This window comes from Mastomys coucha, unplaced genomic scaffold (assembly GCF_008632895.1).
Source record: "Mastomys coucha isolate ucsf_1 unplaced genomic scaffold, UCSF_Mcou_1 pScaffold1, whole genome shotgun sequence".
Lineage (NCBI taxonomy): Eukaryota > Metazoa > Chordata > Mammalia > Rodentia > Muridae > Mastomys > Mastomys coucha.
Genome location: NW_022196891.1, coordinates 27,440,737 through 27,450,776, shown reverse-complemented (window position 1 = coordinate 27,450,776; position 10,040 = coordinate 27,440,737). Strand labels below are relative to the sequence as shown.

General features: G+C 46.6%; 1 protein-coding gene across 1 annotated transcript; it reads right to left on the bottom strand.

Moving 5' to 3' along the window:
* Positions 1-873: 873 nt before the first annotated feature.
* On the bottom strand, positions 874-5,388 carry Il10 (interleukin 10). The gene is made up of 5 exons (XM_031341365.1): positions 5,166-5,388; positions 4,203-4,262; positions 3,753-3,905; positions 2,705-2,770; positions 874-1,663 (listed from the first exon to the last, which is right to left on the bottom strand). The coding sequence occupies exons 1-5, from the start codon at positions 5,328-5,330 to the stop codon at positions 1,571-1,573; spliced, it is 537 nt and encodes a 178-aa protein (XP_031197225.1). The 5' UTR covers positions 5,331-5,388; the 3' UTR covers positions 874-1,570.
* Between the last annotated feature and the right edge of the window lie 4,652 nt (positions 5,389-10,040).

Sequence of the window (10,040 nt, the reverse complement as noted above, 5' to 3'; positions counted from 1 at the left end):
TGAGTACACTGTAGCTGTACAGATGGCTGTGAGCCATCATGAGGCTGCTGGGAATTGAACTCAGGACCTCTGCTCCGGCCCCACTCGCTCACTCCGGGGTAATGCACTGTCGCTATCTTCAGACGCACCAGAAGAGGGCGTCAGATCTCGTTACGGGTGGTTGTGAGCCACCATGTGGTTGCTGGGATCCGAACTCCGGACTTTCGGAAGAGCAGTCAGTGCTCTTACCCACTGAGCCATCTCACCAGCCCCTTGGCAGGAGTTTTTAATTTTGATTGCCAGTAGTAACCAGACTATTTCCCAGTTCTAGGAACTAGTGGTGACTTTGTGTTAATCCCCAGAGCACCTCCTAGACAGATCTAAGTTCACCCCAGGACCTCTGGAGCTCAAAGGAACCACCGACTCATTAGGCATCTCTTGCCTAGTCTTGGTTGGATTCCAAGGATATAGACTCCTGGCTCCTTGGTGCCAGCACAGACTCTAACCACTGAGCCATCCCCCTCCCCAACCCCTCACCCTTAGGCTCCATTCTTAACCCCAACCTTTCATCTCCAAGTTTCAGCTTTGATGCTTCCCATTTCCTCCTGATGGTTACTTAGAATCACCTTTCCTAGCTTTGGAAGGTAGAATGCCTTTTAAGGTTTCAGGACACATTTTGAAGGACCGAGTGAGCTTGAAGATATCAGTAGTTTATGCTGATACTTTGAAAGCCAGGCAAGAGGTTTCCTCTGATCTGATCCAAGCTCCACCCCTTCCTGGAGAGTTGCTGGTGTTCTTTCTGTGGAATCTAAGATTCATTCGGGGCTTCTGCCCTCTGGAATTTTAAGGGATTTTCTCTTAAGCCAGACAGAACTCAATAGACACCACAATGTGATTTGAGTAAAATCCATTTATTCAAAATTAGAATCTGCTACAAAAGCAGACAAACAACACACCATTCCCAGAGGAATTGAATTACTTCTTGTTAAAAATGAGTTCTATTAGAACTAATTTTAGGTGGTTATAAATAACAGGCTGGCCACAGCTTTCAAGACTGAAGTGGTTGGGGAAGGACGGCAGGGGAACCCTCTGTTGCAGGGATAATCATTAAAGAATCTCCCTGGTTTCTCTTCCCAGGACCCATGAGGGTCTTCATAACTCTCTCTTGGAAGCCCTGAACTCAGGGATGAGAGCAATTGACACCAGGGTAAACAGCTATCAAGTGTGGCCAGCCTTAGAATGAACGCTTCAGTTGCTTCCCATGGAAGATCCCCTCCCATTATATAATATAACTTCCCTTTGAACACTCAAATACTATAAAATGTCCCCAATGGAAACAGCTTAAACACAGGTTAAAAATAATAAATACTGTAAAATTATAATATTGGGCTTCTTTCTAAATAGTTCACAGAGAAGCTCAGTGAATAAATAGAATGGGAACTGAGGTATCGGAGGTAATAAATATGCTGGAGAGAGGTACCAATGAGGTTTTCCAAGGAGTTGCTTCCATTAGCTAAGATCCCTGGATCAGATTTAGAGAGCTCTATCTAGGTCCTGGAGCCCAGTGGACTCGCACACATGCTGGGTTGCTTTAGTTTTTCATTTTGATTGTCATGTATGCTTCTATGCAGTTGATGAAGATGTCGAACTCATTCATGGCCTTGTAGACACCTTTGTCTTGGAGCTGTGTGGGGGAGAGAAGCACTTGGTTAGAACCCATTGGAGGGCTGGGGCTGGGCGGGCTCCCTGCACTGGAAAGGACTCTGAGTATGGAAAGATCTCTGCTCTCTTGTGTTGGGAGCTGAAGGACCCAAAGATTTGTGCGTCTGCTCTGGGAGGGGGCTGAGCCTTCTGCAGACTTTAAGCACTGCCAGGAGTCAGCAAGGGATTCATGTCCTCAAAGCACAGTCCTTAGAGTTTTTTTTTTTTCTTTATAGAGGCCAGTGCTCACATAATGCTTATGCAGAATGTTATGCAAAGATGCTGGAGGAAGCATTTTGTAAGCAGGGCAGTGATAGACGTAGCGAGGAAATGTTTTTGATGTCTTGAGGGTGTAGGCAGCCCTCGCCCTGTTGCTCTGGCCTGCTGTCATGGAATTCATGCCCACTGATGTTGGAGCCCTGCCAGATGTCTCTGCCTAGCCCACAAAGATGATGATGTAGGCCACATAGCTTCTGGGAACTAGGGTTGAACAGGTTCACAGGCAGTTGGAAGTGTGAAACCTCATTTTGTTTGCCAGGTGGAAAGTGCCCCGGGACAAATAAGAATTCCGCTTCCTGCTCATTCTGATTTGTGGGGGGTTGGGGAGGGACATCCAGGCCGAGCCCCCGTGATGTACCTGTGTACATTAATTCATGTCTGCTTTCTGTACTTGTGGCTTCAGCCTGTTTCCCAATAAGGAAGGTACTTTCTGTACTTTCTGTTTCCTTATGTCAACTCTCCCCAACACCTAGCGCCCTGCGCTCATAGGCTGTCAGCACCCTGTGCTCATAGGCTGTCGTCTGGTCAGTCTTAGGCAAAAGCCTGCACAAGCGGAGCAGTCATTTAGAAACTGCCAGAGACGCTTTGCAGAAAACAAATGTAACTGAGGTGGCGGCCTTCTAACTGGCAGAGGAGGCCACACCATTTGCTGGGTTCCCACACTCCAGGTGCAGAATAGCTCCCGCCCTCCTCCTGAGCTTTGGTGATGGAGGTCACGTCACACGAGCCCTCTTCTGCCACTTACCTTATTAAAATCATTCTTCACCTGCTCCACCGCCTTGCTCTTATTTTCACAGGGGAGAAATCGATGCTGAAGAAGAAGAAAAAAAAAGAGAGCGTTGGTAATTCTTGCTTGAGTCCTGTATCCACGACACTTGGGGGAAACGATCTTGTTGCATCGAGGAAGGAGACACCCTTGCTCATCTTCAGTGCCCATCTCTTAGCTCCCAGGGAGAACTGAGCCATGACTGGTCCTTATCTCTTTCTGTAGCCTAGGAAGATGCAATGTATGTCTTTGCAATCGCTAAGTGTGGGTGTGAACTCAGGTCTCGGGTTTTGTCTCTCGGAGCCCCGAAACAATCTGTTCTGTTTTTAGTGTCTCTTCTTGTCTATCTCCAATATCAACCACCATGAACTATCTCTAGGTGTCTGAGCAGAGCGAAAGTCTCAGCTCCTGGGGCCAAATCATTGGGCCAGAACCGTTGCACAAGTAGACTCTAACTGATTTCCTAGTACCAGTGAGAGAAGAAAGAAAGAAAAGCAACAGCAGTGAAGGCATCGCTTCAGTCAGAGACATAGATGCCCTGGCTGTATTACTCATAGATACTGACTTAGGGACAGTAGTCTTCTGACCCTTCTCAAAGACCTATCAGCTCAGCTGTGAGCCACTGGATTTGCTTTCCAAAAGATGAGATGAAGAGGCGAATGTTTTCTCATCCTTGGAAGCCTCCACTAGCAGCCCAGAGGTGAGGGAGCCATGACTGAAGCCCTAGCCATCCCACGAAGAAGAGAGAGGGGAGCAGCTAATAACCCACAATGACTCACAAATAACAGGAAGGCTATGCGCAAATCTTCACGTGTCGGTGCCTCAAAGCCACTCCCACACTCACTCAGAGACAGACAAGCAAAAGTCCTGACTCCGGGCGGGTGTCTCTCTAGATTTACCTAGTGCCCTGTCTAGTCTGTGTGTGTCTCTGGATGCATGTGGCCTGGCTGGGCTGTAGGAGACGGGATTTGTTGGGTGCCTGGGGGCAGAGGGGGTGGGGGGAGGGAAGAACTGGTCTGCTACTCACACAGCGCCGCAGCTGCATCCTGAGGGTCTTCAGCTTCTCTCCCAGGGAATTCAAATGCTCCTTGATTTCTGGGCCGTGCTTCTCTGCCTGGGGCATCACTTCTACCAGGTAAAACTGGATCATTTCTGATAAGGCTTGGCAACCCAAGTAACCCTAGAGGCAGGAATCAAAAGTTGGGTGTGACTTACTGGAATGATGACCTGTTGCCACTAACCTTGTTGATGGACGGTCTCGTCCTTAGGGGCCCCCCTACCCCAGTCTAGCTACATTTTCTCCCTTTACCACAGAATGAGCTCTTCATAACCCTCAACTGCTGGCAATATGCTGAGTTAAGGTCTTCTCACTTCTCTTTTTGAAAGCCACTGGCATCAGACCCAGCTCTCCCTGTCACAAACAGTGCCTCCCCTCCTTAATCATTTGATGGCTCCCCAGCACCCACCGGACTCTTACCTTAAAGTCCTGCATTAAGGAATCATTTAGCAGTATGTTGTCCAGTTGGTCCTTTGTTTGCTGAAAGAACATAAGGAACGTGAATACAAGAGCTGGCGGGGAGGGTGCGGAAATACCCAACATGCATGTCATTTGAAAACCTTTCCATTTGTAGAGTTTTGAATTTTTAGTCAATGTAGCCTTGGCAACTATGGAAAGGAGAGTTTTAAGAATAGGATTTGATAGTGCTAGAGCCCGGAGTTAAATCAAAGTCCTTCCTCTTGGGATCCAGTTGGTTTTTTTTAAAACAAAACAAAACAAAACAAAACAAAACAAAACAAAAAAAAAAACTTCTGACTGAATTTAACAGGCTGGGAGAAGTTTGACCCAGGCCTGGTCTTTCAGATGAGTCAGATTGGGTTTCAAGAGCACCTGTGTCAACCCTTCCTTTCTGAAGTCCCTTATGGAGAACCTCGGCTTTGCATGGCTGTCTGCCTTCTCTGGGTCTCCCACACCAGTTCCAGAAGCTCTGGAAGGGGAATACTCTTGTAATGCAAGCTCTCTATGCCTGGTGCTGCCCCAAACCCCCAAACCTCAGTCCTCCAGATCTAGAGACTAAGCAGAGACAGCATGTACCTCCAACCACAGACTTTTGTCCTAGCCAGCAAAACATGGACCCTCATCAGAAACTTAACAGAAAGTTCTTGAGCATGGGAGAGACAATGCATTCACCTCCTAGTTTGCTTTTCCGGTGTGCCTGGGTTTAGTTGAACTCATAACTCATGGCTTGGCTTAGGACTCTCTGGATTTAAGTTTAAGGGGAATAGATGCTGGAGATAGAGGAGGAGAGGCACGAGGTAGCATGAGATGGGAGCCGGAGGAGGAGGAGGAGATGGAGGAGATGGAGAGCTATTCTCACGGTTCTCTCAGAATGCACATTTCAGGTGATCCCAGGAAGAAGGGTTAGGCAAGCATCATACTTACAAAGAAAGTTTTCACCTGGCTGAAGGCAGTTCGCAGCTCTCGGAGCATGTGGGTCTGGCTGACAGGGAAGTGGCTGCAGTTCCTGTCTTCCCGGGTGTACTGGCCTCTGCTAAGCCTCACTCCAGCCAGTAAGAGCAGGCAACACAGCAGTGCTGAGCCAGGCATGATGGAGCTCTGTTGTCTGCAAGGCTGCCTGGTGGCTTTAGTAGTGCAAGAGCAGGTCCCTCAAGTGTAGACCTCCTGTGCTGTGGCCCCCTTTTATACTGAAGGCTCAGTGGGGCCTCTCCATTCACAAACTTCCTGACAAAGGGTTTTGTTATTCAAGCCCCTCCCTCTAAACCATGTAATTTTTTAGCTTAATTTTTTTTCTCATTCTTTCTTTTTTTTTCCCTTTCCTTTTTTTTTTGCATTGTAAGCGCAAAAGAACTGTCAAGAGTGTACTTCTGCATCACAGCTATTTTTAGTAAGGGCTATCTCTCTTTTAATTTTTTTTTTTCTTTTTAGCTTCTCAATACTAAAAGTTGTATTTCCTGAGGCAGACAGCTGTTCTCTGTACAGAGGGCTACAACTGTGGGTTCTATTCACGTACTCGTGTAGATCACAATGACGTGGATGAATGGGCCATTCCAGGACATATTGGGATTGAGAAATAATTGTTTCCTTCCCTCAACCTGGGTTGAATGTCTGATATTTCTAGCTGACTAGGAAGTCACCTTAGCACTCAGTTACCCAAAGGAAACCCGAGAGGGCTCACTCTCTTTGATTCTTATGTCACGTGTTCAAGACTATCCCTTGAAGGTGCTGTGGGTCAGAGGGTCAGAGGAGAGTTCCGGTGCCTTCTCTGGTCCGTGTTTCTTTGAGATTCTCAGATCCCATGGGAAGTTAGGAGAAGGAGCTCAGACTTCTGGGGAAGCTTTCTCTGTGCTGTCAGGTAGACCTTACCGTGGCCCTGTTTATCCAAGGCTTGGAGAAGTCTAACCTGTAGCTGTCGAAGGATGGAGGTGGAGATGTTAGTCCTTCTACAGAAGGATGGAGGTGGAGATGTTAGCCCTTCTACAGAAGAAGGATGGAGGTGGAGATCTTAGTCCTATAGATATCTGGGAAGACTCTGGTAGCCCGTTGATTATGTCTGGACCTTCCCTTCAGCAGGGACTTCTCCTACGACCTCAGTTTGGGTAGGAAGAACATTCGCCTAAATCCTCCACTTCTTTCCCACTCTGTGCCCTGGGCAAGCCACTTGTCCTCCTGGTACCTGTTTTCTGTGTGACCCCCCCAGGGGGGCAATGCTACATGTCCTATTGACCAGGGGTTGTTTGCTTAAATAAAAGTAGACCCATGTGGAGGGTGCACCCCAGGGATCATTTTCCTGTATTAGTACAGAGGAGGATCTCTGTTGGCACAGGGTTCCAAGCCTGCCCCATCGGAGAGGGTTACCACACCCAAGTTGGTGGGTGGACCAGGAACTTGGGTTTATCTGGTCTTATCTGATGTGATGGCTGGCAGACCAGGATCAAGGGGTCTGGCCTCTTCTCCCAACACTCTTCAATGGGAAAAGAATCATCTAGAAGTTGGAATGGAGTTGACTGAAGAACTGCTGCTCTGGTCAATTCCAGGCTGGGTTCTGCCAGCTGCAAGCCAGAGGAAGGGGACAAGCAACCTCTGTCCCTTTCACTTTCCCCTTCCTTTTTGACTTCTGGGTTTTTTGGGATGTCTGTTTCTACCAGCAGAAGCAACTGCCTTGCTGATGTTTTAGGTATGCACACAGTGTTATAGATCTGAACCCAGGGGAGGCTCAAGACCCAGCCCTCTCTCCTGACTATGACTTGAACTTACTGCACGGTGGCAGCCACAATCCTCTTTGCTGCTTTCCTGCATATTTTTTCATATATATATATATACACATATATATATATATATACACATCTACATACATAAGTTGTATATATACACACACATATGTATATATGTATATATATATATATATATATGCTTATGATCTGAATTCTTTATTTGTTCTGAAATGCATAACCAGTTATCCTCAGCCATTTGTCAGCTAGTTGGCCCTTTCTTTCCCCCATTCATTTCAAATTGTTGCTCAACTCTCTCCTCAGACTCTAAGTGGTCTTTGAGAACCTTATGTGAGGTCCTTGATACAAGTCCATATTTAGCCAAGTTAAGGGCCATGCAGGGAACTCAAGTCTATGAGAAGTCTCTGGCACACACTGGGAAAAGCCCCAAAGCCGCAGCTACATCTTAACATAAATGTCAAGAATTGCATGGCAGGAGATTTGAGCTGGGTTTCAGGACAAGGGAAGTGCCCACGACAGGGAAGTGAGAGTGTGCGTCTGGGGGAATGGATGGGCACACTGTTAGCCTGGGTGCTGTTGGAGCTGTGGATTCAAGAGGACATGACTGTTACACATCAGTCTGTGCATTCCTTGTGGACAAATGGCCTGAGTCAGTCCAGAAGTCGTATTTAAATACATTCTTCCTTGGAAGATCAGCTTGAGATTTTGCTTTTTCCTTTTATCCGATAAGCACAGAGGCCAGCAGTCCATGGCTGCTATCACACTCACAGGTCACCAGGCCCTTCATTATCTCTCTCTTCTTCCCTGTCCTTCATTGCAAGATGTTCAAGTTCAGTGGCACATTGGTATAGGACATCCTAATGCTTTGGGGAAATGCTACTTGGTAAATAACACCATTTTAGCTGCAGAAGACTCTAGGTGGAAAAGTGTGTGTGTGTGTGTGTGTGTGTGTGTGTCTGTGTCTCTCTGTGTATGTGTGTATCTGTGCACATGAGCAGATTTTAGAAACTTATATACAATGTATAAGACCTTATGAGGAAATCAACTCGTGCCCAACAAAATGGCATCTTTCTTGATACAGTTGCTCCACAACTTTCTGCAATTCCAGGGAACAGTCTGGGAGCCCTGAGTGGCACACTGGAGCTGCCAGGGAAAGAAAGGCAAAGGGAGCCATGTTGCTGGACTCAAGAGATCAGCCTGATTGTCTGGCAGTAGAGCCATCACAGCGAACACATGTGTGGTATGGATAGAGAAGGTGGGATTGTTCATACCTGATAAAAAATCTTTTAAAACTCCTGTCCTGTGGGGCTGGCGAGATGGCTCAGCGGGTAAGAGCATTGACTGCTCTTCTGAAGGTCCTGAGTTCGGATCCCAGCAACCACATGGTGGCTCATAACCATCCGTAATGAGATGTGACGCCCTCTTCTGGTGTGTCTGAAGACAGCTACAGTGTATTAGCCGGAGTGAGCGGGGCCCGAGCAAGCAGAGGTCCTGAGTTCAATTCCCAGCAGCCACATGATGGCTTTCGGCCATCTTTACAGCTACAGTGTACTCATACACATAAAATAAATAAATAAATCTTTAAAAAAAAAAACCAAAAACCTCCTGTCCTGTTTGCTATTAGTATTTACTTTGGGGCACTGAAGAGATGGCTCATCCCTAAAGAGTGTATTCTGTTCCTTCTGATGTTCTCCAGCCTATAGGTTTTTCTGGTCTATATGGGTATCTTTTTGCACATGGTAATCAGCACTCACATGCACATATAATGTACACACACTCGCTCACACACATACACACAGTTGAATCAATAATAAAATAAAACTTAAAAATCTCTTTAAAAAACTGATAATGCGAGTTTCATTTCTTCTTATCTAGCATGGAAAATCAGTTTCACTTTAATTTTAAGTGAAACTATTTTAAAGATTTTTAAATTTCTAACGTTTCTCGAATAACCCGCTTGAGTGAGTGGAGCCGAAACTTCCTTCGTGGCTTAGCTGCATCCAATCCCACTTGCACCACATATCCTCAGTGTGACCGGGGTCATAGATTTAGAAGGAACCTGAGTGAAGGCTAACTTAGGGGCAAATCAAGCCAGGATTATGCAAACTGGATTGGATGAGAATCGTGGCCAAGCAGATGTTGCAAAGCGCACAACGGAAGGGCTGATCTCTGGACAGCCAATGTGGAATTCCCCTTTGTGTAACCGTGGTACCGCATAAAGCAATTTGACTTTTACTCAGGGACCAACAACTTTATTCTAACTTCTCACATGAGAAGTTTGTCTCGTCAGAGGCAATTAGGTGATTATTTCTGGCTTCTCAGAGATAACAGCCGTTTTGACTGTATCCGTGACTACCCGAGATAACCATAGGTACCCGAGCTTGGGCATCAGTGGCATCTCTCAGCTGCAAAACTCGTCCCTTGATGGAATTTAGTCTATGTGTATCTTCTCTTTATGGTTGTCACTTCAAAGCATTCAGACAGGTCTCAGGGGAGATGGCTTCTTGGACTGTGACTTTAGCAGCCACACTGGGGGGCCATGACTTAAAAGATCGGGTTCTCACTGTCTTGGGCTTTTTAGTGACTGTTCAGCAGTGAATCCTGTTTCTTCCTTTTGCGGCTGCCCTTTAATACAGTTCCTCATGTTGTGGTGACAACTGCCCAGTTATAACTGTGTGATTTTGCTGCTTTTATGAACTGTGATGTACAGATCCGTGTTTTCCGACAGTCTTAGGCGACCCCTGTGAATGGGTAGTTTGACTTCCGGGGTGAGAAGTGCTGATGTGGTATCTTCACTCTAGTGTTCTTTCTGTGACGTCACCTTTGTCTGGCGTAGTAAACAGAGCCACCATCCACCTCAAGGCTCATTTGTTGGCTCCCCCCTCCCCTCTGCCTGGTTATGTTCAGTTGATCACTAGGTCCTCTGGAGTTTCCTTTCGTAAACATTATCCCTCATCTGTTCACATCCCTTGACCTCTAGTTTAGAGTGAACATTTACAGACACCAGCAAGACTGCTAATCTCCTCATCCAACCCCTCACATGACTCCTAGCTTTTCTTCTTTTGGT